We start from the raw sequence: 26,901 nt of genomic DNA, 5'->3' as shown, positions 1-26,901 counted from the left end.
CAATCGACATCAACATGAACAAGTACCATCAACTATAATCAACAATCAACATCAACAATCAACAATCAACATCAACAACCAACATCAACAATCAACAACAATAATCAACAATGCGAAAAAGCCAAACCTCTAGCCCAACACTGTGTGTTTGTCCTCAAACTCTAGTGTATTTTTGTGTTTGTTTACTTTTCTCCTATGCAAAATTTGCAAATTCTTCTCCGGAACTGTTTGTCAAAATGAAAAACATACATGTATATGAACTTCAATTGTCAATACATGAATGCACAACCCACTGAAGATGTGCTTTTTTGCAATTACGTCATTATGACGTCATCACGGGTCACGTGACGTCACTTCAAAAAATAATAAATTTAATCTTTGAAATTCAATATAAAATCAACCGTCAGAGACCGCAACTTGAATTTTGCGGGAATCGACATGATTAGACATGACTTTTAATTTATCTTGTGCGTGCAAAATCACGTGACTCTTCTTTCCGGTCCAAACCGGAAGTGCCTAATAATTTGAAAGTGGAAAAAAGATATGAACTTGCTTTCAATGATGTTAGTGTCTGGATGGTTGACATTTTTTTTAAAAAGTGATCAGTGACGTCATGAACAGTTCGAGCGCCCTCTAGCGGCAGGTTAAAAAATGGCAAAATTTGTGGTAATTGCTTCAAAATGAATATACATGATGACCTTAATGCAGACAAGACCTGTGCGCGAAAAAAAAATTGATTACATCATCAGACCGGAATTTAGAGGGAAAGACCTCTTTTCCTTTGAACATTCCTGGAAAATCGACCCTGAGGGATTTGATCTCGATTTGTCGGTTTAAATGGCAGATTAGAAGTAGGTCTAAAACTTCCTCAAGTTTCGTGCTAATAAGTGAACTTTTAGATGTCATGCAGCCAGTGGCGTAGCTAGGAATTTTTCAGTGGGGGGCGCTGGGGGGGGGCTGGAACATTTCATGGGGGGGGGGGCGTCATGTAGATCAATGATAATTTTTTGTGAAACTCAAAATCTCAGTGGGGGGGGGGGGCGACTGGGGGGCGACAAGGTTTCATGGGGGGCTGTCACCCCCCCCCCCCCCCCCACGCCCCCCCGTGGCTACGCCACTGCATACAGCCCCCTTGAAATGTGAAGTTGACGACGCCTACGTCTTGAAACGTTTGTTCCGGACAGAAAAATTTATGAATGAACGTTTGTTTACATTTTTTGCAAGTGCCGATGGAGGGCGCTTTTTCAGTAACCAAGTATCGAACACGGAAGTGAAAAGCGACGTGACGGCTGTTATTTTGTAGAGAATTATTGATCGAAATCACTTCATTTTGGGAGAACTGTAGTAGTTTGAGGCCACAAACTGAACTGATAATTGACTTCTACTATCAGCTGAGTAAGATCACTTTGATTGGTTGTGTAATGAGTGCCATTTTGGTTTTGCACTGGTTGCTTCTTCGTCGCTTAAATATTTGCAAATAATTCGCTTATCAATGTAGTTATATCGTTGGATCGTTCTGATGTTGTTTCATTGACAGTTAAATAGTTTGAGAGTTCATTGCTGATTGTACTACAAGCGCTATTTTTCAACCCTCAACCCTCAACTCTCAACATCAACATCAACATCAACATCAACAATCAACAATCAACATTAACATCAACATCAACAATCAATAATCAACGTCAACATCAACAATGGCCCAACACCGTGTGTTTGTTCCCACAAACTCTAGTTAGGTGTTGGGCCTGAGCCCAACACCTATTGTTATTGTAAGAGTTTACTATTATTGTTTTTTTTTTTTTTTTTTTTTTTTTAGTTCTTCTCAGCAAAATTCTTCTCCAGAACTGTTTGTCAACATGAAAAGTGACATGAACTTCAATTGTCAATACATGAAAACACAACCCACTGAAGATGTATTTTTTTGCAATTACGTTATCATGACGTCATCATGGGTCACGTGACGTCACTTCAAAAAATGATAAATTTAATCTTTGAAATTCAATAAAAAATCAACCGTGAAAGACCGCAACTTGAATTTTGCGGGAATGGATATGATAATACATGCTCTTCAATTTATCTTGTGTGCGTAAAATCACATGACCCTTCCTTCCGGTCGAAACCGGAAGTGCCTAATAATTCAAAAGTGGAAAAAGATATGAACTTGCTTTCAACGATGTTAGCCTGTGGGTGGGTTGATCTTTCCAAAAAAATAATCGGTGACGCCATCAAGTGTTCGAGCGCCCTCTAGCGGCAGGTTAAAAAATGTCCAAAACGCATTTTCAGTTGATGTCTGTGGCGAAATTTGCGGTAATCGCTTCAAAATTAATATACATAATGACCTTAATGCAGACAAAACCTGTGCGCGAAAAAAAAATGATTACGTCATCAGACCGGAAGTTACAATGAAAAGACCTCTTTTCCTTTGAAAAATGCTAAAAAATCAACCGTCCGAGATATAATCCAGTTCTGTGCTTTAAATGGCACTTCAATAATAGGTCTAAAACTTCCTAAGGTTTTGTTACAATAAGTTTACTAGAAGATGCCCTGCAGCCCCCTTGAAGTTTGAAGTTGAACACGCCTACGCATTGAAACGCTCATTTAATGCCAGGTACATTGCGTGTACAGCACATGGGGATAATTGCGTACAAAGGGAAAATCCCGAAAAACAGTGCGCTGCGATTGCGTAAAAGGGAACTTCCCGTCATATGAAGCTAAAAAATCGGGCTGGCAAAAGCGCCCAACTGGGCGCTTTTTTAAATTGGGCGCTTTTTTCTAAAAACATGCACATTGGGGTCAAGAGGGTATGGCGAGCAATATCTTGTATTGCGCCAATGGTGTGCGACCTTTACTTTTAGAGATTTAAGCTATTATATGGGTTATTGTAACAATTGTACATGTACTATATAAGTTTATAGTACAGCAGCATACGCGCGTGCAGATCCTCACCTGACTCTTTTTAACTATCCTTTGTATAATAACTCCACGCGCTATTTTTCAACCCTCAACCCTCAACCCTCAACATCAACATCAACAATCAACATCAACAATCAACAGCAACAATCAACAGCAACATCAACAATAAACATCAACAATCAACATTAACATCAACAATCAACATCAACAATCAACAATAAACATTAACATCAATAATCAACAATCAACATCAACAATCAACATCAACAGCAACATCTACATCAACAATCAACATCAACAATCAACATCAACAATCAACAATCAACATCAACAATCAACATCAACAATTAAAATCAACAATCTGACATTCAACATCAATAACCAACATCAGTAATCAACATCAACAGTCACAATCAACAATTAACATCAACAATAATCAACATCAACAATCATCAACAATCTACATCAATAATTGTTAATCAATATCAACAATCAATTATCAACGATCAACAATCGACATCAACATGAACAACTACCAACAACTATAATCAACAATCAACATCAACAATCAACAATCAACATCAACATCAACAACTAACATCAACAATCAACAACAATAATCAACAATGCAAAAAAAAGCAAAACCTCTAGCCCAACACCGTGTGTTTTTCCTCAAACTCTAGTTGATTTTGTTGTTTTTTAAATTTCTTCTAGACACAATTCTTCTCCGGAACTGTTTGTCAAAATGAAAACGTACATGAACTTCAACTGTCAATACATGAATGCACAACCCACTGAAGATGTAGTTTTTTTCAATTACGTCATCATGACGTCATCGTGGGTCACGTGATGTCACTCCAAAAAATAATAGATTTAATCTTTGAAATTCAATATAAAATCAACCGTGAGAGACCGGAACCTGAATTTTGCGGGAATCGACATGATACTACATGCTCTTCATTTTATCTTGTGCGCGTAAAATCACGTGTCCCGTCCTTCCGGTCGAAACCGGAAGTGCCTAATAATTTGAAAGTGGAAAAAGAAATGAACTTGCTTTTCACGATGTTAGTGTCTGCCTGGATTGACCTTTTCAAAAAATGATGGGTGACGCCATGAAGCGTTGGAGCGCCCTTTAGCGGCAGGTTAAAAAATGTCAAAAACACATTTTCACTTGATGTCTATGGCGAAGTTTACGGTAATCGCTTCAAAATTAATGTACATCATGACCATAATGCAGACAAGACCTGTGCGCAAAAAAGAATTGATTACGTCATCGGACCGGAAGTTACAATGAAAAGACCTTTAAAGAAATTGCTAAAAAAAGATACCGTGATAGATGGGCAATTCTCCATGGGAGAGCAAAAAATGTCAAAAATAAATATTTACATATTAAACCTTTTTTGTACTTTTTCCAGACCTCAATTAAATGGGGAATTCAGTTCAAAAAAACAAAATTGAAAAAAAAATACATATTTCTGGTAAAAAAAGTTATTTTTGCAACTTATGATTAAAAACGTTTTAGATTTGGTAAAAAAATAAAATTTTGTTTATGTATTACTTTCTGAATTACGGGCAAAAAATTTGATTTATTTCATAATGTTACAAGTTACTAACATTGCTCAGGGTCATTATAAAAAATCTATACATATAAATATATATATGTATACTGTGTAGGCCTTCATTTAAAAATGTCAAAATTAGCACGTAATTGCGTTACCGAAAAAATGGCAAAAGTTACTTATTTCACAAATGTTCTTGTTTTTTTTCTTCAAATCATGTATGTTGAGAAAAGACCCTACTATAAACATAAATGAAAAATAAAAACTTTAAAATAGTAATTTCTTGGCACTTTTCCAAGTGGTAACGGAATTACGGTAACGGAATTACGCATGCACAAAGTATGCACATTTCCTCCAGCTCATGTACATGACATATTGAATAGGAAATTTTCATGTAACCTTGGACAATAACTTTAAATACTAAATTACTTAGTTAAATTATTTCCCTTTTTAATTTGCTATTAGTATTATACAATTAAAAATAATCAGGTGTTCCATTAATATTTCTGTTTTACTATTTAAAAAATGCTAATAGTTGTTCGGATGCTTAAAGGGAATAAACAACATTTGCAAACATCGAAAAATAAAACTACCAAGTTTTTACAAAATGCCTTACTAGGGTGTTGGTAAATGACAGTCTAAAGCATCGTGTAAAATTATGGCACCTGGTGTGAAGTCATTTTCAAGAAAATGGTATTTTTGTATACATTTCCAACGGTGGTCGGCAGACCACCGTTAAAAAAACCTAACAATTTTGCAACTTCTGCTCCAACTGTACCCTTTTTTCAGTCCAAATTTTGTTTGCTATTGGTTACATATTCATAAACGGGTGCAGGCCAGCTAGACTGGTTCCCTTACCCTACAATTTTTCGGCATCTACATGTATAAATTGATCCATTTTATCTTTAGTGGAGTCAAGGAACCAGACTACTTGAACAGTTTTGTTTTTCTTGGTTTTTCCAGCATTTTCGAACACAAAACTTCAAACATGTCAGTGTAACAATATTTGATCTATTATACTAACCCCTCAAATAGTTCATTTCTAAAAATTACAGCAAAAGCCAATGATGTACAATGTACATTCCCTTTAAATATGTGTTGCCAAAGCTATTGTCTGGTACCCGTAGAAAATATATTCCACAACAAGTATATGAAAGTTGAGTACCAGACTGTACTTGTACTTCTTTACTTTCTTAAGATCTTCCCTTGCTCAGAGATGCCAACCAGTACAGTTTTATTGTATTTTGCACGATAAACTAGTGAAATTTGATAATACAATTGTTCATAGTAAAATTCGATTTTCGGTACAAAAAAATATACATTGCTAACCAGCAATGCAGCCATCACCAGACTGCTTTCATTTGACCTTGACCTTTGACCTAAAAAAATGAAGCCCAGACATGTTTAGGCCAGACATGTTTAGGCCTACATTTACTATTTTGATCTGCTAATTTTCACTTAGCTTTCCCCTTGTGCCATTTTATAAACTTCTAAAATTTGTATTGTGATGAGTTTATGTTGAATTCAATGTTAATGTATTGCATTTACCTATTACATGTAAACCTATGGCGTAATTCCGTTACCGCCCAGGCGTAATTCCGTTACCGTGATTAAAATGCAAATTATGAAAAGAGTGATAATTTTTCCAACTTTGTTCTGCATTGAAGTTAACAACAACCCTGAACTCTACAAATAACAGGTAGTGTCCAATTTTAAAATTTCAAAACTTCAGAGAGTTTTATTAATTTATGCGAGAACTCAAATATGCTTGTCCTCCGTCCATAATTCCGTTACCGATATTAAGCTCCACCCCTTAAAGGGTTATATTGTGGGATTTTTTTTTTTAGCGGTCAATCAATTGTATTGGGTCTTGGCTCCCTTTCCATGTTTAGATTAGTTGCCTAGCATAGAACATATTTTTCTTGGGAAAGAATAATCCGTAACAAAGTGACAAATGGGCGTAATTCCGTTACCAAAGAATTGCCCAGATATAATCAAGATTTGGCGGTCATACTAAAAAGCGTCAACACAGCGTCAACACACTCCAAAGCGTCAACACAGCGTCAACACAGCATCAACACATCCAAAATGCATTAAAAGTGACAAAAGCAGTATGTAACCCATACAGTATGGACAGAAACAAGATTTTGGCTTAAATTAATAGATAAAACGTCTGAAAATTGCGCTCTCCGTGCCGCTCCAAAATTGGCTGCCATGTTGCCTCAGTGGCAGTGCGGACCATACCATTAAGCTAAAGGGTGATAGCGTTGTACAATAAACCAACAGAGAGGGCACGGCCGGCCAATACCAAAAGATGTCCATTTCAATAAAGTAAATGAAACATAAATACAACTCACAAAAATAATGATCCAACACTCCGATCCTCAGTCCTCACAGATCTGGTATCCCTCTCTTGTTTATGGCAAGATAATGTCATTACCTACACACCCCTACTTGAAATGGTGTAGTCCAAGCTTTATGCGAAGTCAAGATGAAAGGTCATTTTTTCGCGTGAAAATACTATATTTTTAACAACGAAATGGAAACTCAATCCAATGGAAATTCTCTTTTATTCTATGCTTTACAATTATATACCATTTTTGTCAATTCAGAATGTGTTTTGGATGTGTTGACGGTGTGTTGACGCTTCTGTCATGTGTTGACGCTTTTTAGTGCGACCCAGATTTGGCTATATACAGCACAGTTACCATAGCTCTTGAACTTTCTGGTAATGACATCACAATGATGTCATCAAGTATCGTATTACAAGCAATCAAAGATTTCTAGATTTAATCTTTGAAAATCAATGTAAAATCAACCGCTACAGATTTGATTTTGTTCTTTATGGCAATCGATACAATATTGCAGGGTGGTAATTTTCGGTATTAAGTGCAAAATCATGTGACCCTTCCTTCAAACATGGATTTAAACATGCATTTTGAGGATCCATGTGTGTGGCATGGTACAAATTTGCTTTCAACGATGTGAGTGTCTGCCTAATATTGTAGGTGATGTCATAAAATGTTAAAGCGTCCTCTAGCGGCAGGTTAACAAAGTGAAAAATGCATTATTACTTGATGTATGTGGCGAAATTTGCGTAAAATTTTTTACAGGTGACGTCATCAAATGTTAGAGCGCCCTCTGGCGGCATGTTGAAAAAGTCAAACATGGATTTAAACATGCATATTTTGAGTAGATGTGTGTGGCAAAGTTTGCGGTAATCCATGGCCCAACACCGTGTGGTTGTTTCTACAACCTCTAGTTTTGTTTTGTAATGTTTGCAAATGCTGTGCATTATTATGCCATAGACCTTTATCATGCTGCCACTATTTTAGTCATGTTCCCTGTACCCAATAACAGTACTGAATGATAATGATTTTTGTGCAAAAAGGAGCCAGACTACTTTTCCTTCCAGCCTCGTTTTGGTTACATTGATTTGAATGGGAAAAAATCACGATGGCCGCAACATGATAATGGTCTATGGTTGCAGGTCAGTAAATCTGTCCGAAATCGCCTACGCAGGCCAAATCACGATTTGCATGCCCTAAAATTCTTCGCTATATTTGAGCATATTGTGGTCCATGAACTTGAGGGTTTGTAAAAAATATGTGGTGGAAGCCGTGCACAGGACTGTGAGCTTGTAGTTCTGAGCAGTTTGGATAAAATTGGAGCCCTAAAAGCGCTCTATTTTGCAATGGAGTGTAGGTGTCGTTTTTTCAAAATGGCGATGGGCTTCAGGACCATTTTAAGGGGTGATCATCTTCGGATGGAAATTTGTCCTAAAAGTCATCAGTTAACCCCCCGAAAATTGAAAAGAAAATGAAAGATGATGAAACTAGCTTTTATTTGATGTGTGTCTGGAATACCTTGGAGAGTTGTGAGTATTTTTCCTGAATTTAAGTGGGGGCATTTATCATTGGGGTCTATGGCAGTTTATTTACTGGTCTGCAACCCTATAGCTTTCCGGTCTGAGCTTCAAGGATTAAGGATAGATTACATCCCCCTTGGACTGATAATCCATCTCATTCTCTGAGATCACCCCCACTGGCCTCTCCAATGGAGAATCTGTACTCATCCTTTTTATCCAGAATACTTCAAAAAGTCCTCATTAGACTGGTCACAATAGGTTTCACCTCGCAGCCATGACAACTGACTATCTGAACACAGTAAATGTACCACACAGGTCTGCACTTCATCATTAATTGTCTCTCTTTTTTGGGAAAATGGTACTCGGGTTGATATGGAAACATGCACATGTATGTACACACCATACAAATTTACATGCACAAGTAATGTGTGATGTACCAGTACATGTACCAAAGTGTTAAGTTTAATAACCAATGACCCATTCTTCATTTATAATCCATTATTAATTGTTTTTTTCCTACTTCATCCATTCATCAATAGATGACTGGTTCCCTTTGTTAAAATCCATGTAGCTACATGTACATGTAGCCCAAAAAACAGTAGGGCCTACAATCCCCAAGTGACAAGAATTGTTTTCTTCACCAAAATTCTTCACCAAAATTTTACAATGTGTGTCAATTCTCATTCTACATGTTGTAGCACTTCCCGTATTTCTTACTACTAACAAATCAAATGCATTGAATCTTCTATGAATGCAAAAAAACAAAAAAAAACACAAATCATTATACATGTACAAAGAACATGAAGCAAACATTTTCAAAACTGCAGAAGAGAAATTAAACTGAAAAATACATGTACATATATTCTGGCAAAATGAGACAGAACCGAGCAGAGGTTGAAATCATGTGAGGGTTTATGGATATAAGGAAAGAGAATAAAATTCTCCTTACAATACTGTTTGTTGCATTTCAATCAGACATTCCGTTGACAAGTTATAAGGCTGTTTAAAGTTTGCATTTAACGACATGTCAAATGAGTATAATAATGAGAAAAAGGCCATTAAAGTTTTGAGTTTTGTTGTGAAAATGAAATATGCCAATTGTTTTTCCTTAAAAACACTTGAATTCCACATTTACATACTAGTTAGCTTTTTAACACATGTGTAGTAGACATATCAAAGATAACAAATAATGAATTAATCCGAATATCGAAAAAAATCAACCCCAATCAGGTTTTTTTGCATTTTTCTCCACTACGGTCTGTGCCCGGCTCCGTCTCATTTTGCCAGAACGCCTCACATATTATGTGGATAAAAGGAAAACGGTCATTAAAAAAAGGGTTCTACACATACATGTAGATGTACACACGATTTTCAAGACCAGGTAATCCATTCAATTGTACATGTACATGTACATGTACCGTATACTTTATGACCAATTTACACTGTTCTGGAGACAATTATCTCGCTTTTCAATCCACAGCAAGAAAATTAACCTTGGAAATGATTTTTGTCAGCTTGGGTGGTTAAAATTAATGGCCACTATTACTGCGATCAATCATGCATGGCAGTAACTCGTTAAGAATTCATTAGCAATCCTTCCCAGCACACTGAGCACTGGAAAGTGCATGCTATCACTTTTCCAAAGGCGGGCTTTGAGCAGTGTGCATACTGGGGTGATAGTTCAAGCGACAAAAAAATTATTTTATGTGTTGTATTATTAGCAGTTCACAAAATGTACGTACATGTACAGTATGTACACGTGTACATGTACCGGTACATGTATGTGTGGATGTCGTTGGGCAACTCCAAAGATGGAAGGGCTTTGCAAAATCTGTTCTAATCTGTCTTGTTTCACAAGTTAGTATAAAGAGCCCATCTCAATTCATATCCGGGACAAGTTCCAGACAAGTTGCCGACATTGCATCGGGTATAAGTTGCAGGATTCTGAGCAAGAACTTCCCGGCAATCTTCCCGCAATTGGTGAGTCGAGCAGTTTGCTAATAAAAATTTCCCCTGAACATGTCTGGGACAAATGCAGTATATACCGCACCTTGTCCAGAACTTGTCCTGGATATGAATGGAGACGGGCCCTAAATGATACTTCTGTGAGAGAGAGAGAGGTGGGGGGGGGGGTACAAAACTGTTGCATGGTCTGCACTGGTGTTAATCTAATGATAGTTTCTTGGTGCGAGTCTGATAAATTGTATGCAGTACAATCAGACACCAATCTTGCACTAGCTATATAGCTTGGCATGTATCGTACATCGGGAACAACTGCTGTAAGCTGCTATTACAAGTACTACTTATAAGTTCACTTCTAAAGTTACAAGGGAACATTAGCGTTTTGTACATTGTTTTCATTTGAAGCAACAAAATTGCCCAAAATCTTATGATTGGTGCATTTACATTGTAAGTGTTACCACTAACTTGTTGAAGTTTTAGCTCAGTGGATAATATTCCTGAAAACAGAGAAAATGTATGCACAATTTTTGGGGTCTTGTAACTGAACTCTGTTGCCGACGCACCTACAAACTAAGCACATTGGCACATTTTTCTTAGAACACCTTCAATGATCGAATGATACCAATTCAGGCAGAATGATTTCACAGGGTATTTGGTACCACAGGGTTTTGGTACCAGGACTTTCATGCACTATTACTTGCCTATAGTTTGCCCTGGCACACAGGGACATCAAGCAAAGATGAATATTTGTAACCAAAGCTCACCATTGCCATAGAGCACATGGCCTCTCCACCTGACGACCTCTTCATCCTGATGTTTGACGGCCGTGGACCCAAAGGAGCAGGTAGTGCCCATATCCGGCCCTTCCCTCCCAGCGGCAGGCAATCAACGACTGTAGTCCCTACTGCCTCTCATTGTGTGACTGTACGGACGGCCCATTCTCTCATCACTGTTGCTACATTATAAATGCCATGGTGTGTGCAGGTGTCTGCAGTGTCAAGAATTTATGGATATTCATGGAACATACAGGTAATAATTGTTGACTGCTGTGATGTGGGATGTGGTGTTTTTAACACCCGAGGGGCGCGTAGCACCCAAGGCGAAGCCAATAAGTCAAAACAATAAAGGACTTAAACTCATAATTCAAGAAACGCATGTAAGTAAAGCACTGCAGTTTAAAAAGGTTAAACTTTCACCTTTTAAAAACTGTGAGCTTTGAAGCAATTCATCCAGACACGAGACTGAGTGGTTACAGTATGTCTCAGTTGCAAGTCGTGTGGGGTGGTCACACGCAACGATTAGAGAATACTATCCAACTTCCTCTAATTAAAAGATAACACACCCGACCTTTTCATGTGACAATTAATGAGTGTAAACTCTTTCCAGGGAAACTTTTGAGCCGTACAAATTGTGTGTACACAAATACATGAGGCTCAGAGCGGAGGGGGGGGTGTTAATAAAATATTAATTAATAATATGATATTATTTTCTTCAATACAGCATGTGTATGTTGTGAATCTAGTTCTATCGACCAATCCGGCAACAGCCTATTTTCTGAAGTGGCTTGATAAATACAGCCGAGATATTATGTTGTGTGTGGATATGAATGAAAAACGTGATTTATGGTACGTGTACAGCGTACATACAAAAAAATATGAGTACAGTTCTCCATGGGCACGTTAATTTCATAAAAATGCTTCTAATTTCAAAACTGGCAGCACTGATCCTTGTGTAACTTAAAGTGTTTGATTGATGGTCCTTCATACAAGGTGCAGAACATCAATAAAGTATCATAATAAGAATATCAATAAATTGGACTTAATACACCTTTAGATGGTTCAGGTAAGCCTTCACCTGCATAGTTGATTCACAATTTTTCTATCAACAGATCAAGGTATCATTAAAGCAAACGTGAGTGTGCTGTCTTTGAAATTCAAACTTCGAAGAAAAACTTTTAAACTCAGATCTTGACTTTGATCAAAACAATGATTTTGGGTCATTATGCAAAACCTATGCAAGTTGAGTCAATGCTGATGAGGTAGGGGTGTTTGAATGTGTTAACAACATCTTACGCTTTGTAATTACATGTAACTGGAATCAGTGAATTCAATTTAAAAAATAAGATTTACAAAACACTGATTTTAACGGTGAATTAAAAAAAATATTTAAATCAGTGATTTAAATCAAAGTGATTTTTATCAGCCAATCCTGCCTTTCACCTCAGTAATGTCTTCCCACCCAAGGGACACTACATCCAAGTTTCATCAAAATCCATGCAAATTTTTTTTCTCAAAAACTTAACCTCAACTTTAACATATAGGCCTACCGATAACGGTCATGATACGGTCGGATCAGGCCTTAGGAACAATGTCATGATGTATGAATATTGTACTATTGTGTATATACTGGCCCCTATACAGCCTAGTATTAATAAGAAAACAAAAAGTCACTTTTACACATGTTTTACTTTTAGTCATTAGTCTTGGGTCAAGTAGGGACTTGCAATGAATGACCTTCATTAAAGGACTTGAAGGACCTAGTGCCCTTTTAAAGAGGGCCATATTAATTGGCCACACAATAGCTTGAGTAATGCGCTATAATTTATAAATTGTTTTTGTTGAGCGCGATCGGTCGATCTGTTTGATGGGTCAATCCCACTGCGCTATTGATCGATCGTGATGCTATATCGCATCGGGGTATACCTGCATCGGTAATGTCGGTCGATCATGCTGCCACCAGTCGAACACCTTTTCTTCTTAATTCACGGCTCTGGGGTTTTTTGCTCCCCGTTATTGTACAACCATAGAATACAGGGCCACTCCATTCTATATCCGCGCATCCATGGCTGCATGGATGCGCAGTCGGTTTTCTATAGCGCCCTCTATTGATTAAAACTTACTTCATGCCCACTCCGCATCCGCGCATCCACGCATTCAGGCATCCAATAAGGCACCCTCTATTGATTAAAATTTACTTCATGCCCACCCCGCATCTACGCATCCGCGCATCCAATAAAGCGCCTCTATTGATTAAAATTTACTTCATGCCCACCACGCATCCGCGCATCCACGCATCCAAGGCGGAATGAGTGTGTAGGTTGGGGTTGGTTTTAGATAGGGAAATAAAGTAGAGGGTCCTGTCCTAGGGTAAATAAAGTAGAGGGTCCTGGGGTAAATAAAGCGCCCTCTATTGATTACTTCATGCCCATCCACCCCGCATCTGCGCATCCACGCATCCATGGCATCCCAAGCCGTCTCACTCGGTATTAATTCCAAGTACTATAATTCATGTGTAATTCAACGTCAATAATTCACTCTCTACAGTGTCCTCTATTCATCACAATTTGCTTCATGCCCATTCACTCTTTATGCCGCCCTCTATATTTTGTTACACATCTACGTTCATACCCGTAGTAATCTCATATACCTGCGTTGCTTCGTTCTCAAAAGAGTGCCATTCTATTCAACAACCCCACTCCTCACATCGCATCCAACTACAAAAAAAAAATTCCGATGTGGCCCTGCATTCTATAGTTACTCCTGGTTTTTTTTTAAGGCACACAAAGTTCGAGCTAACCGTCACGATTGACCGATGCGATAGCGCAGTGCTATCAATCGATCACGCCCAGCCCACGCGCCCAACACGACTAAGGGTTATGCACAAACATTGAAAAAGTGAAAAACCTGATCCCTCTTTCCTACATTTGTCGTTAATAACGAAGTTGATATTCTTCCTTGCCTAGGAGATACCTTAGATTGTATTTCTAGGTAATATTATGAACATTTACTCACCGATCAGACGTCTTCGATTAATAAATCACGTAGGCTATCAAAAACTTTAGGTTTAGCTGACGGTAGCAATTTTAATTTTTTTTCTTTTTTCGCGCGGTCTCAAATCAAAACTGTAATTTATTTTTTTTATCTCCTGTTACAGAAGAAGAAATAATTGATGTTGTAAGTAATTTGCCCAACAAAACAAGTGCTGGCTTTGATCTAATTGGCTGTTTCGGCAACCAGCCAAAATAGCCTTTGTTTTTGTTAAAGTTTTTATTTTTTATTTTTGGCTTTTTCGCAATTTGCGAAAAAGCCTTTCTTTTTGTTCTGATTTTTTTTTTTTTTTTTTTTCTTTCTTCTTTTTGTTCCATGCAAAATCCCATAGACTTTGTACACAATTTTAGTACACGCCACTTTTGGCATTAAACTTTGTCATACATCATTCAAATTAAGCATATGACGTCATCACCTGACGTCATCACAAATGTGCATATTTTGAAGTACTATATCTACAGAACTGTAAGTCCGATTGGGTTGAAACTTGGTTTGTAGGTAGACCGGGATGTGTTATAGGTGAAACTGGAGGTGGCGTCATGATGACGACATCATGTGATTTTATATGAATTTTTGAATTTTGATTTTTGAAACGGATATAAGGGAAGGTCCGATCGTCATGAAACTTGGTGGGTAGGTAGATAATGGCACTAGAATAAACAAAAATAGGAAATGACGTCACCATGACGTCATCGGTTGATTTTTTTAATGATTTTTTTAATATTTATAATTTTATTCTACTTCCACAATTGCACAAAATGTGCATTGAGAAGGATTTTCAAGATGACGTCATCGCAGGGCATATGAATGTGAAAGAGCTTTATTTTTGGAATTATTCTAAGCACTGTAAACAACCTTTAACTGTATTAAACACTCTAAAAAGTGACTGCAAAGGACAAACATAGCATAAATAGCTTTTAAGCGGAAAAGCAAAAAAAAAAAAGAACAAAAACAAAGGCTTTTCCGCAACTTTGCAGAAAAGCCAAAAAAAAAAAAACCAGAACAAAAACAAAGGCTTTTCCGCACTTTGCGGAAAAGCCACAAAAAAAATCTGAACGAAAACAAGAGCTGTTTTGGTGGGTCACAGAAACAGCTAAAAAAAAAAAATGAGAACAAAAACAAAGGCTTTTTCGCAAATATTGCGAAAAAGCCAAAAATCTTAACGAAAACAAGAGCTGTTTCGGTGTGTCACCGAAACAGCTAAAAAAATTAAAATCTTAACGAAAACAAAGGCTGTTTCGGCAAAAAGTGCCGAAACAGCCAATAATCCTTGTTTTACCGTCCGTGCCATGTTATGTTCGTGAACGAGGCCGAGGCGGTACTGCACCGGATTTACAAATGCGATACCGAAATTGAAAGTCCTAGTTTCGGCGCACCAAATTTACAAATCCGTTGATTCCTAGTTACGCTGCAACACTTAGTCGGACTCCCTATTATCGCCGCATCCCTATTATCGGGGCAAGGGAAATTTTTTTTTTGGCGTTGCCAAAACTCCTTGAAGTGGCGATTTTTATCCAGTTCACCAGTCATTAAGGACTTTTTGCCGAGTTGTATAAAAAGAACGATTAAAAAACAGGGTTGGCTGATTTAAATCACGTTGATTTAAATCACTGATTTAAATTGCGATTTAAATCAACTGTTTTTTTTATAAAAATCACTGATTGAAATCACTCTTTTGTAAAATCTTATTTTTGGCAAAATCAATTGATTGAGGGTCATTTTAATCATTTAAATCAACTGACCTACTTAATTACAAAGTGTAAGATGTTGTTAACACATTCAAACACCCCTACTCATCAACATCGACTCAATTTAGGTTTTGCAGAATTACACAAATTGTTGTTTTGATCAAGTCAAGATTCGAGTTTAAAAGTTTTTCTTCAAAGTTTTTGATTTTAAAAGAGAGCACACTCACGGTAGCTTTAATCATTCCTTGATCTGTTTACAGTAATGTTGTGAATCAACTGTGCTGGTGTAGTCTTACATGAACCATCAAGAGGTGTATTAAAAGTCCCAATTGATAGTCTTTTTCCTAACGTTTCTCCCTACAAATTTAGATTGAGATTTGTATAAAACCTTTTAAAGGTGCAAGGCCTGATTTCTGTTCTCCACCTTGGACCATCAATCAAACACTATAAGTTACACAAGGATCAGTGCCTCCGGTTTTGAAATTAGAAGCATATTTATGAAATCAACATGCCCATTGAGAACTGTCATATTTTTTTTGTATACCATGTACACGTACCATAAATCAAGTTTTTATTCATATCCACACACAACGTATCTCAGCTGTATCAATCAAGCAATGCACCTTTAAAGTGTCTTTAGTATTAATGTACCATTGAACCAATGACGTAGACTACATGTAGAAGAAATCAACTGATTTTTTTTAAATCACTGATTCAATTCAATGTTGGGTATTATAGGAACATGTAAACTCCTTTGTGATGGATTGAGGGTGCGAGGGTGAATGGGGAGATTTAAACACATGTTTAGACATATCAATATTTTGAAAGTTAAAAAAAATCAAAAAATCTGATTTGAATCAAATAAATCTGATTTAAATCAAATAAATCAGATTTTTTTTATTTATTTTTCTGAATCAAAAAAATTGCCAACCCTGTTAAAAAATGTTGTGTCTTTCGGGACTTTTAACAATTTTTAATAAATAATAGCGTTTTCCAAAACTTGCAAATTTTCCCTCACCGTGTCTGCTAAAAGGTACAATCTTTATTTTAACATAAATCTTTAATGGTGCTCTTTCCATGAAAGTTCCACTGTCTGGTTCCCATTCTTCAGCTGCAAATGTAAAATGAAGTCGAAGGACGATATTTGCACCGCGAAATCGTAAAAAAATTTACGGGATCAAGTGCGTTAACAAAAATAAAACGGCACACCGTGTAAAGTGAATGGCACCCCCAATCGCCAATCAGTAGACTTGCCTCAGTGAGTTGTGTTCTCCTTTCGGGGGAATTAGGGCAGGGTCTTAAGAAATCATCCTGCAGACATAATAGTCTTTAAGCAACTTGAACTTACAGGGAAAATATCAGACTTTATTCAGGGGATGTTTTGGTCAAACATTAACTATGAATAAAAAAGTTGAGATCATTATAAAAACCACTTCCCGCATACCGCGATAATAAGGGAGTCCACCTCCGTTCGCACACTCCGCGCATGTCTATTTCCTACGGTGGCCCACAACTGTCACGGCAAAAGCAAAAGCGCCACGGCAAGCGCAAAAGCGCCGCGGCAAGCGCAACAGCGCCGCGGCAAGCGCAACAGCGCCACGGCAAGCGCAAAAGCGCCACGGCAAAAGAAAAAGCGCCACGGCAAAACAAAAAGCGCCGCGGCAAAAGAAAAAGCGCCACGGCAAAACAAAAAGCGCCACGGCAAAAGAAAAAACGCCACGGCAAAACAAAAAGCGCCGCGGCAAGCGCAAAAGCGCCACGGCAAGCGCAAAAGCGCCACGGCAAGCGCAAAAGCGCCACGGCGAAAGCAAAAGCGCCGCGGCGAAGGCAAAAGTGCCACGGGTTTATTGGGAAGGGGCGTAATCATACATGCCGCTACTACATCAAAAAATAAAATGGGAAGGAGAATGGCCACCACCAGGAATTCTTATTAAGCACAGAATTTAATTTTTTGAGAAGTGATTTTATGGCTGAGAAAATAGCAAGGCCAAGGAAAACCGGTCAGGAAATAAATCGTCGATATTAATTTGTTGTAGGATAATTATTATTCCAAGAGAGTTGCTGCCGTGAATCAGAGTTTATCAAGGAGTGGGACTCGCTATCAGCACCATCAGGGCCGTTCCTCATTTCTTTACATTTCTTGGGATGCAAACAATTACGAGGACGGGAGGCTCTGTGAGCTGATGCATTTTTTTGAAGAGTTTTTTCCTTCCGACTAGCATGCAGAGAAGAGTTCCGTTAATTTGAGACTTAGTTCACCCATGGGCGTCGCGAGGGGGGCAAGGGGGCGCTCCCCCCCCTGGAATAGCACACAAAAAAGGAAGGGGAAAAAACTGAGAGAAAAAAAGAAAAGAAAAAGAGGCGCGAAGTCATAGTGGTGTAAATTGAATGAGTTGGGGGGGGGGGGGCAAAATGTCCCTGCCCCCGTCTAAAACTGAGAAATCGAGAATTTGTTCAGAAATACAAGATTTTTTTGGGAAAAATATGTTTTGCCCCCTTTAGAAAAAATTCTGGCGACGCCCATGAGTTCACCGGTGTGTATACCAGTGTAGGCACACAATTGAGCTGCCCAGAGTTTGGATATAGAATAAGAAAGAAAGAAATTAACTCAGAACCTAGAACTCATTGGCCCACCCACCCCCGGCTCAAGAAACCAACAAGCCGAACAAGACCTCATGATGCTTAGCGATAGCGATGATGAGTTGCCCTGTGGAAAGTCTTCCACATCATCGCAGAATCAGCCTGCAGGGCAGAAAGAGGGCTTGTTTCCGGCATCAAATAGTTCCGTATTCACTCGAAACAAAGCAAACGGCTCTTTTCAGAGCCACCAAATTTTCATAGAAGAGCTTAGAACTGTGCATCTCAACGATAACACTTCTCCTTTGTTTAGTGTCTCTCCCTTACCCCCCCCCCCCTTTTTTAAGTTAATTTCTTTCTTTCTTATTCTATATCCAAAGTCTTCGCCTGTGTTACGTTCCGTACATGAAATCCACGACCTAACCTCCTCTGTCGAAAGCGTTGCAACTGTCTAATAGAACGATCCATTTCTCGATTTGTGAGTTAGGCTTCAACTCAGTCGTGTTTATTGGGAAGGGGCGTAATCATACATGCCGCCACTACATCTAAAATTAAATGGAAAGGAGTATGGCCGCCACCATGAATTGAGAAGTGATTTTATGGCTGAGAAAATAGCAAGGAAAACCGGTCAGTGCAAGCAACGTTCAGCGAAGAGTTTTGAAATTCCCGCTCTCTGGGAATTTCTAACCTAATGGGCCCGCGGGCGAGTTACGTGTTGACAAGCCTTACCCCCCCCCCCCCCCCCCCCCCCCCCCCCCCCCCCCCCCCCCCCCCCACTGCCGCAGCCCTGCAGGAGAGCCTTAATCGACTTCCTATAGATGTGTATGATATACTGAAAAAGAAAAAAAAAATAACTCATACACTCTGGGCAGCTCACTTTCGTGCCTACACTGGTATACACACCTGTGAAAAAAGGCTCAAATTAACGGAACTCTTCTCTGCATGCTAGTCGGAAGGGGAAAAAAAAGTTTTCAAAAATGCATCAGCTCACAGAGCCTCCCGTCCTTGTAATTGTTTGCATCCCACGAAATGTAAAGAAATGAGGAACGGCCCTGATGGTGCCGATAGCGAGTCCCACTCCTTGATAAACTCTGATTCACGGCAGCAACTCTCTTGGAATAATAATTATCCTACAACAAATTAATATCGACGATTTATTTCCTGACCGGTTTTCCTTGGCCTTGCTATTTTCTCAGCCATAAAATCACTTCTCAAAGAATTAAATTCTGTGCTTAATAAGAATTCCTGGTGGCGGCCATTCTCCTTCCCATTTTATTTTTTGATGTAGTAGCGGCATGTATGATTACGCCCCTTCCCAATAAACCCGTGGCACTTTTGCCTTCGCCGTGGCGCTTTTGCTTTCGCCGTGGCGCTTTTGCGCTTGCCGTGGCGCTTTTGCGCTTGCCGCGGCGCTTTTGCGCTTGCCGCGGCGCTTTTTGTTTTGCCGTGGCGCTTTTTCTTTTGCCGTGGCGCTTTTTGTTTTGCCGTGGCGCTTTTTCTTTTGCCGCGGCGCTTTTTGTTTTGCCGTGGCGCTTTTTCTTTTGCCGTGGCGCTTTTGCGCTTGCCGTGGCGCTGTTGCGCTTGCCGCGGCGCTGTTACGCTTGCCGCGGCGCTTTTGCGCTTGCCGTGGCGCTTTTGCTTTTGCCGTGACAGTTGTGGGCCACCGTAATTTCCACAGGCATCGTACACGGAATACACCACACCACCGAAGGATTTTTTTTATATCAATTTGAAAAGGAAGAGTTATACTACACAAAAGACAGGACAATTCGGGAAGGTTAGTGGGCAATCTCTATTCCGAACGAGAAACGTGATAAGTACCGCGATAATATGGCAACCAATCCTATGTGTTGTGTTGTTTGTGACATTGTTGTTGTGTGTGTAACTTGTAAATTTTTGTATTGCAACTGGGGTCCGGGATCTCTACTCGACAAGCATTGCTTTTTACGGATCCCCATCCACATATTTTGTATACATTTAACTCTGATTGTCTTCTTTTACGTTGAAAATAAAGTGAATTGAATTGAATTGAACTCACTAAATCTGTTGATGATGAGTCGAGTCGTCGCTGAAGTGATGGATGAGAAAGTAAACATCGGATTCGCAAAAGAAAGTAGCACAGCGCCCTCACGTGCCCAGTTTTGTTTAGGTCTAACTTTTTGACAAACTTTCAAGTGGGGGGCCAATGTACTTCCGTTGGCATGAAATGTTAATTTTTGGCAATAGGTTGGACCATCTTCTGGGATGTTTTAACTTACAAAAAAATGATGTTGCCATTTTTTTCTGACCATTTTCTGATACCTTAATCTTATTTTCCATAATATACCCCAAAACGGGTCAAAATGCACACAACATGGTGTTAGAAAGCGGAGCTTAAGTATTCATTAAGTATCCATTTACCCCTTTGGGGTTTTTAATAATGCTTCTTATACTAAGTACATGCGTCTTTAAAGTCCTGTTAGTGTGTGGAGTATAAACAGCTGAATTTTCCAGTAAAACATCAACATATTTTCGACTATTTAAATATTAACATGACATCTTTTGCTGGAACATTACATACATGTACATACACGTTTAGATCTTCCAGCAGACACATGTTCATCTGTCTAATGTTTATAAAGGATTCTGTCCATGGCCGACCATAGCAGCAGTACAAACTGCTGCAGTGTCAGAACTAAATTGAAGGATCATCCCCCTCATCATCGTCGTCACTCGAGTAACGTGACAGGTTGGCATACAAATGCCTTGATGCCTCCTTCTGTTGCGGCTGTCAGCTTGCAGGTAGCTCCCAACGCAGCAAAGGCAGATAACACCTCAGCAGAACACTAATTTAGTGCCTGCCAACAATAAAGCTTGCCCTTCATCGTAAACTTGCCCGTCTGCTTAGCTCCAGTGAAAGCATGGAAGCCTGCATCTGTGGAGGCGCCGCTGAGGGTATTGGCTATTATTGGTGCCAATGGTATTTCCTGTTTCTTAGTCCCAGTGCCACTGCAACCAACGAAACAAAAACAATTCAACCAACGAGCTGTTCATCTGATTAACATCGACGGAGGAAGAAGATGATTCCCCAAATTCCAGATGTCTCTCCAAATTCCAGATGTCATCTCCACCCCACCCACAGCAGGGCACAGCAGTGGACTCCCGGAGGCCTTTGTTAAGGCCGGCGCTAACAGTAATATCTGCTAACTTTGAGGGGACATGGACAACCAAAGACTACCTTCTTGCCAATATCTGCAAGAACACCAAGTGCGGTGTCCTTTGCCTGCAAGAAATGCACCGTAGTCTCAACAACAGACCAAAAATTCATGGTGTGACACTGACAATGATGTCAGAGCGCCCCAACGAGAAGTAAGGGAGTGCGTTGGGGTTTTTTTTTGGGGGGGGGTCAAAACTGGGACTGTCATCCAGTCAACTTCCATATCCGATGACCAGAACATCAAAGTTCTGACATCTGTCATCATAACATCTGTCTACAAACCACCCGGACGCCCCTTCCTAATGCCACCGCCACAATCCACAAAACAGTTAAAGCCGGGCATAATTATCGGGGATTTAATAGCCACAGCAGCATCATTGGCTACCATTCCACCACAGACGGCGACGCTTTGGAATCGCTGGCCGAAGCTAGCAAGTCAACTGAGCCTGCAATGCGAAACTGCCGATAAGTCTTTCGACAATGGAGGCCGAAGTCTTTCCACTGTGGAAGCTGGAGATAAAGTTTCATTCCTGCTCTAGCCTTTGTGAGCCACAATATCGCCTCGCTTATAATAAAGGTTGGTCGAGGCGATAAATAATATCGCCTCGACCAACAAGATGGTCCTTGACCCCATTCCAAAGACCCGACGTCGCCCTATTGGAATCAAAGTGACTGCTGCTGTCTCTCCGCAACAATTCCATTCCGCCGCCGTTTCAACTTTATAGTAAGGCCAACTGGGAAGGCTTCACCAATGAGCTCAAACACCATCTAGCTGACATTGATCCAACCCCCGATAACTATGACATCGGTTTGTTGATGTGGTGGTGCAAGAACATCTCTAGGGGCTGCCGTTTACAGGAAATACAAACGCCTGTATGAAAACGACCCTCTTGCTGTCGATACCATCTCAGCTGGGGAGGAATTAATAACAGCCATATCAGAACAGCTTCTGTTATCTAAGCTTGTGGCAAACCCCTGTGGTAACCACCAATATGGCCAAGAAGCCAATATGGCCTCCAAGCCTGGAGTATAATCAAAAAGCTCAGCAATGACCGCACAGAGCCTAGTAAACAGCATTGTAACATCACTGCCAACCAAATAGCCCACAACAACTGCTATTAAATGGTAAAGCGACCGAAACGCAAGCTCCGCCAGAAAGACCCCGCCATCGACCTTGGCTTCATCAAATCCTTCTCTGCTAATAAACTTGCGACTGGCATAAATAAAGAACACGAAAGCAACCAAACTGGATAACATTTTCACCGAAGAACTGAAACATCTTGGATCAAACGACTCAAATTGGTTACTCCAGCTCTTCAACACCTGCCTCGCCACACAAACAATACCTAAAGTGTGGCAAAAATCAAAGGTAATCGCCCCCTAAAACCTGGGAAAGACCCACTGCAGGTCAAAACTTATAGTCCCAAATCCCTTCTAAATAGTCTCGGTTAGTTTGACCCAAAAAAGTCAAGTGCGGTCACACAATCAAGTTGCTGAAACATTTCCTCCTCAACTGTCTTGCCTCTTCATTGAGAAACATACAGGAACAGGCAGGCAGGCTTCCGTCCCGGCAAATCTACAACTGGACAGCTTCTAAACCTCACTCAGTCCATTTGTACATTGAGGACGGCTTCCCGCAGAAAAAAATAGATCACCGGCATTGTCTTTGTTGATCTTACAGCTGCCTATATCACTGTTAACCATTGCCAACTCCTTCAGAAGATCCTGGACATGACGGCAGACCTGACCCTTACCCAGTTTATTGGTGTTCTACTGAAGAATTATCGTTTCTTTGTAGAATTCAATGGCAGAGTAGAGTACGACGTCTTCAAAGGAACGGTCTCCCCTAAGGGAGTGTGCTTGTATTCTCCTGTACAACATCTATACAAGCTACCAACCGACAGACTCGCTCGCAAAGCGCTTCATATGCTGACGACCAGCAGTGTATAGCATATCAACACACATGCTTTACCGCGATAGAGAAGACATTGACCGATGCTCTTGACCAGTCACAGCAGTGCTACACTGTGAGTCACCTGAAAGCGATCAACCCTACTATTAAGACCCAAGTGTGTACCTCCTGGGTTGGCCAGGCTGGTGTCGTCTCCCCCACTACATGAGAAGTAGGGAGATGGACAGGCACTATTCCAAATCCCATTATCTTTCCCTCCTTAATTACCCCCTCCCCTCCAAATGACCCTTCCCCAAAATAGATCCCCCTCCCCCAAAATAGATCCCCCTTCCCCAAATAATCTCCCCCTCTAGCTCCCCAAATATATCTCTTCTCTCTCCGAGTTGTTATATTATAAGTGGGGGGGGGGGGTACGGCGACAAACCCCATATTTCCCTCTGTCTAGGCACCAGACCAGGCTCTTACTATCTAATATCTTTCGCCGTCTTGGAGATCTTTACACAGACTCACAGCAACTGGTGGCGCCCTCTATCAATACTTATAAATAAATAGATATACAACGTTTTCTTAGGTTTACATGTCTGAGTTTTTCACTTTATTAAAAACGGCTGACTTTACCATTAAAACATATAACTTTAACAATATATAATATAATAAATATAGATCAAAAAATGATGTCAGAGTTCTATTGAACTAAAGGGAACTGCCAGTTCCCTTTTCTTTGTCAAACAAATTTTTTTCATAAGCATGATGTCATCACTAGTTCTATTGAACTAAAGGGAACTGCCAGTTCCCTTTTCTTTGTCAAACAAATTTTATTCGTAAGCATGATGTCAGAGTTCTGTTTAAATAATTGTCTAGCACATTTTAGTTTTTCATACAAAATGCTCTTTTCGAGACCACTGACATCCAGACATTGTGCTAATGGTTAAATATCTTATTTACAAGGGGCCACAATGTTTGCATTTGCAATCTAATCGGTGTCCCCATTTTCTACCTTCCTTGTCGTGTATGCTAAAAAAATTCACTATATGCTTTTTGTTTTTTCGGAAAAAACTTAAGGGTAGGCGGCAGTAAATTAATTGGGGATAATCCTTTGTTAGATCGTAAAATTCTCTCAATACTTTTGCCCACTTCTTCCCAAATGCCGCAATTGTTTTTTAACCATAAATCGAATTTTGGCGAAAGTACCCTCCCCTTTTCTTATCTTCTCGAAATGTTTGAAACGACACTTCTAACCATTCCCCAAACCTTGCTGCATTTAACAAAACCCTGTTTTCCCCATTTTTGTATAATTTATTACAGTCTTTGATACATGTTTCTAAATAACTTAAACTATGGCGTTGATTTACAGGTACAGCTGGAATATCCTCATTTACTGGTTGCCGCCATGGCTCATAACGGGTTTTTATTTTTTCATAGATTTCTTGGTGATTTACAGGGTTTTTCTTTGGTACTCGAGGCTGCTCATCTTCAGGTTCATCAATGTGTACTTCTAAAATGGGGAGTGGTGGTGGATTACGAAAACGACGCTGAAGGGCTTCAACGTGATCATTAAACTGTGGAGTCGCTATCAGTTCTTTTGCCTGTGCTACTACCTGTAAGCATTGAACGAATCCCACAACACACCAGTCGCTGAACGAGGAAATGATTCCGTTAGCCTCGTTTAGACCCTCCTCAACGTGAGTTATGCCAATGGTCTGCCTTGGAATCTCCATAGTGTTTCTAAAACGAGAGAACGAAAAAATAATAAATAAAGTGGCATATATATATTTTCATCCGTTTTATGAAATGGTAATTTTGATGTAGTATTCAGACAACCTTTTGTTACAAATAGTAGTCATGATTGCTGTTGTATCGGAAAAAATACAAATACTAAAAAGTTGAAAGTTATTTACAAAAATTGTTATGTGCTCTGCAACTGCTCATATCCTTCCTCAAAAATCTAGTCGACATGCATTTGTGTGATAGTGCCCTCCAGGGTTGAAATTGTACTTAGTAAAAGGTTGTTGTGTGGAACGTGAGTCTTGTACGCGCTACTGCAAAATTGTGTCGTTTTCTTCCGATTATTGTGAGTACTTTTCATACAATTTACGGGGAATATACCACACTAGTCAAGGGTGAATATTTATGTTTACCTTTCGATGGTGCAGACAACTTGTTTGGATTGCTGGGTTTCACGTTGTGTCTCAATTCCTCTTTTAGGAATCTGAAAAAATAATAATAATTTAAACAGTTAAAAGTTCACTTTAAAACTTTGTTACGTACTGTACAGCTCCCTCGCATACTTTTATTAAAAATTCTAGTGAAAAACAAAGCTTATAGTTTACCTTTTCAGTGGGGGTTGCTTGATTAAAACAAGTGTAGATATTACTGCTCTGTATTTTTACTGCAGTTGTTGATGCTGCTAGGCTGATGAACGTCTATCTGCTGGGTAGAATGTCTGTTGAATGGCAGGACTGTTCATTTGTCTACTTATATAACCAAAAAAATGATTAGTCATGATCATCACAGTGTTTCATAAGTGGTTGCAATTTTGGAAATCTCTAGAAAATTCCAATTCGAGACTATAACACCTTGCACAATTGTGCATTGTGTAATATTCTCAAATTTCAGGAAACAACAACCAAAATAACCTACGTCACTGGGGTTTTACACAACACACAATTGTGCATTGTGTAATATTCTCCTGTTTCCGAAAACTACAACAAAAAATAAACTACGTCATTACTATGAAACACTGTGATGATCATGACTAATCAAACAGTTTACTAGAACTGGGGTTTACACAACACACAATTGTGCAATGGGTGTTTTCCAACACACAATTGTGCGTACATGTACCAGAAAATTCCCATTTCAAGCCTGATAGATTTTGAGCGCTCAAAATCTATTCATCTGCATTCTCATGCACTCTCGAATAGTGTCAACTCACTTTCAATGTACTTGTAATTCAAAGTTGGCCCTCTTTATTCCCGAGTCTAATTCTGATGTCAGTGGATAAACATTTTGGTTTTATTCAAAAAAAATAAAATAAAAAAAATATTATCTAGTCCATATTTGAAGAGATAATATCTCTATATATTAAATGGAGACCAACTCAAAGCCATCACCTAAAGGCTATTCGCGGTGGGTTAAAGCTGCATTGAAGAGTTACGTTGATCAAAATAATATAGAGATCGATGAACGAGAAAATTATACTCGTCGAGACTATATTAAAGCCATAAGGGCTGAAGAGAGTAAATTTAAACGCTTGAGAAAAAGACACTACATGAGCTCAAACAGATTGTAGACGAACAAAATCTAGAATACGTACCGACGGGTTATAATGGTCGATTTTTAAAAAAAGATTTATTCTCAGCGATCAAGAGATTTAAATCTCCCGAAGATTTTCAAGAG

General features: G+C 39.3%; 1 protein-coding gene and 1 long non-coding RNA gene across 4 annotated transcripts in view; both read right to left on the bottom strand.

Moving 5' to 3' along the window:
• The window catches only part of LOC119734831 (mannosylglucosyl-3-phosphoglycerate phosphatase-like), a 66,944-nt gene extending 46,442 nt beyond the window's left edge, over window positions 1-20,502 (bottom strand). The window contains exons 1-2 of one of the 3 annotated variants that reach the window (XM_038208405.1): window positions 20,433-20,502; window positions 11,067-11,290 (exon numbers count right to left, since the gene is read on the bottom strand). In XM_038208405.1, coding sequence (XP_038064333.1) covers window positions 11,067-11,157 — 91 coding nt within the window. In that variant the 5' untranslated portion in view covers window positions 11,158-11,290; window positions 20,433-20,502. Of the gene's footprint in view, window positions 1-11,066; window positions 11,291-13,004; window positions 13,200-16,835; window positions 16,855-20,432 lie in introns of those variants that run through there. The other 2 variants (XM_038208407.1, XM_038208406.1) reach the window with 2 other exon arrangements.
• A 3,571-nt stretch (window positions 20,503-24,073) lies between these two features.
• Window positions 24,074-26,064, bottom strand: LOC119734708. Its single transcript, XR_005272101.1, has 3 exons — window positions 25,833-26,064; window positions 25,641-25,711; window positions 24,074-25,227 (listed from the first exon to the last, which is right to left on the bottom strand). It is a non-coding gene; the product is annotated as an uncharacterized LOC119734708 (long non-coding RNA).
• Window positions 26,065-26,901: the final 837 nt, after the last annotated feature.

This window comes from Patiria miniata, unplaced genomic scaffold, assembly GCF_015706575.1.
Source record: "Patiria miniata isolate m_02_andy unplaced genomic scaffold, ASM1570657v1 HiC_scaffold_28, whole genome shotgun sequence".
Lineage (NCBI taxonomy): Eukaryota > Metazoa > Echinodermata > Asteroidea > Valvatida > Asterinidae > Patiria > Patiria miniata.
The sequence above is the reverse complement of the archived record's forward strand: the minus strand, read 5'-3'. Positions and strand labels throughout refer to the sequence as shown.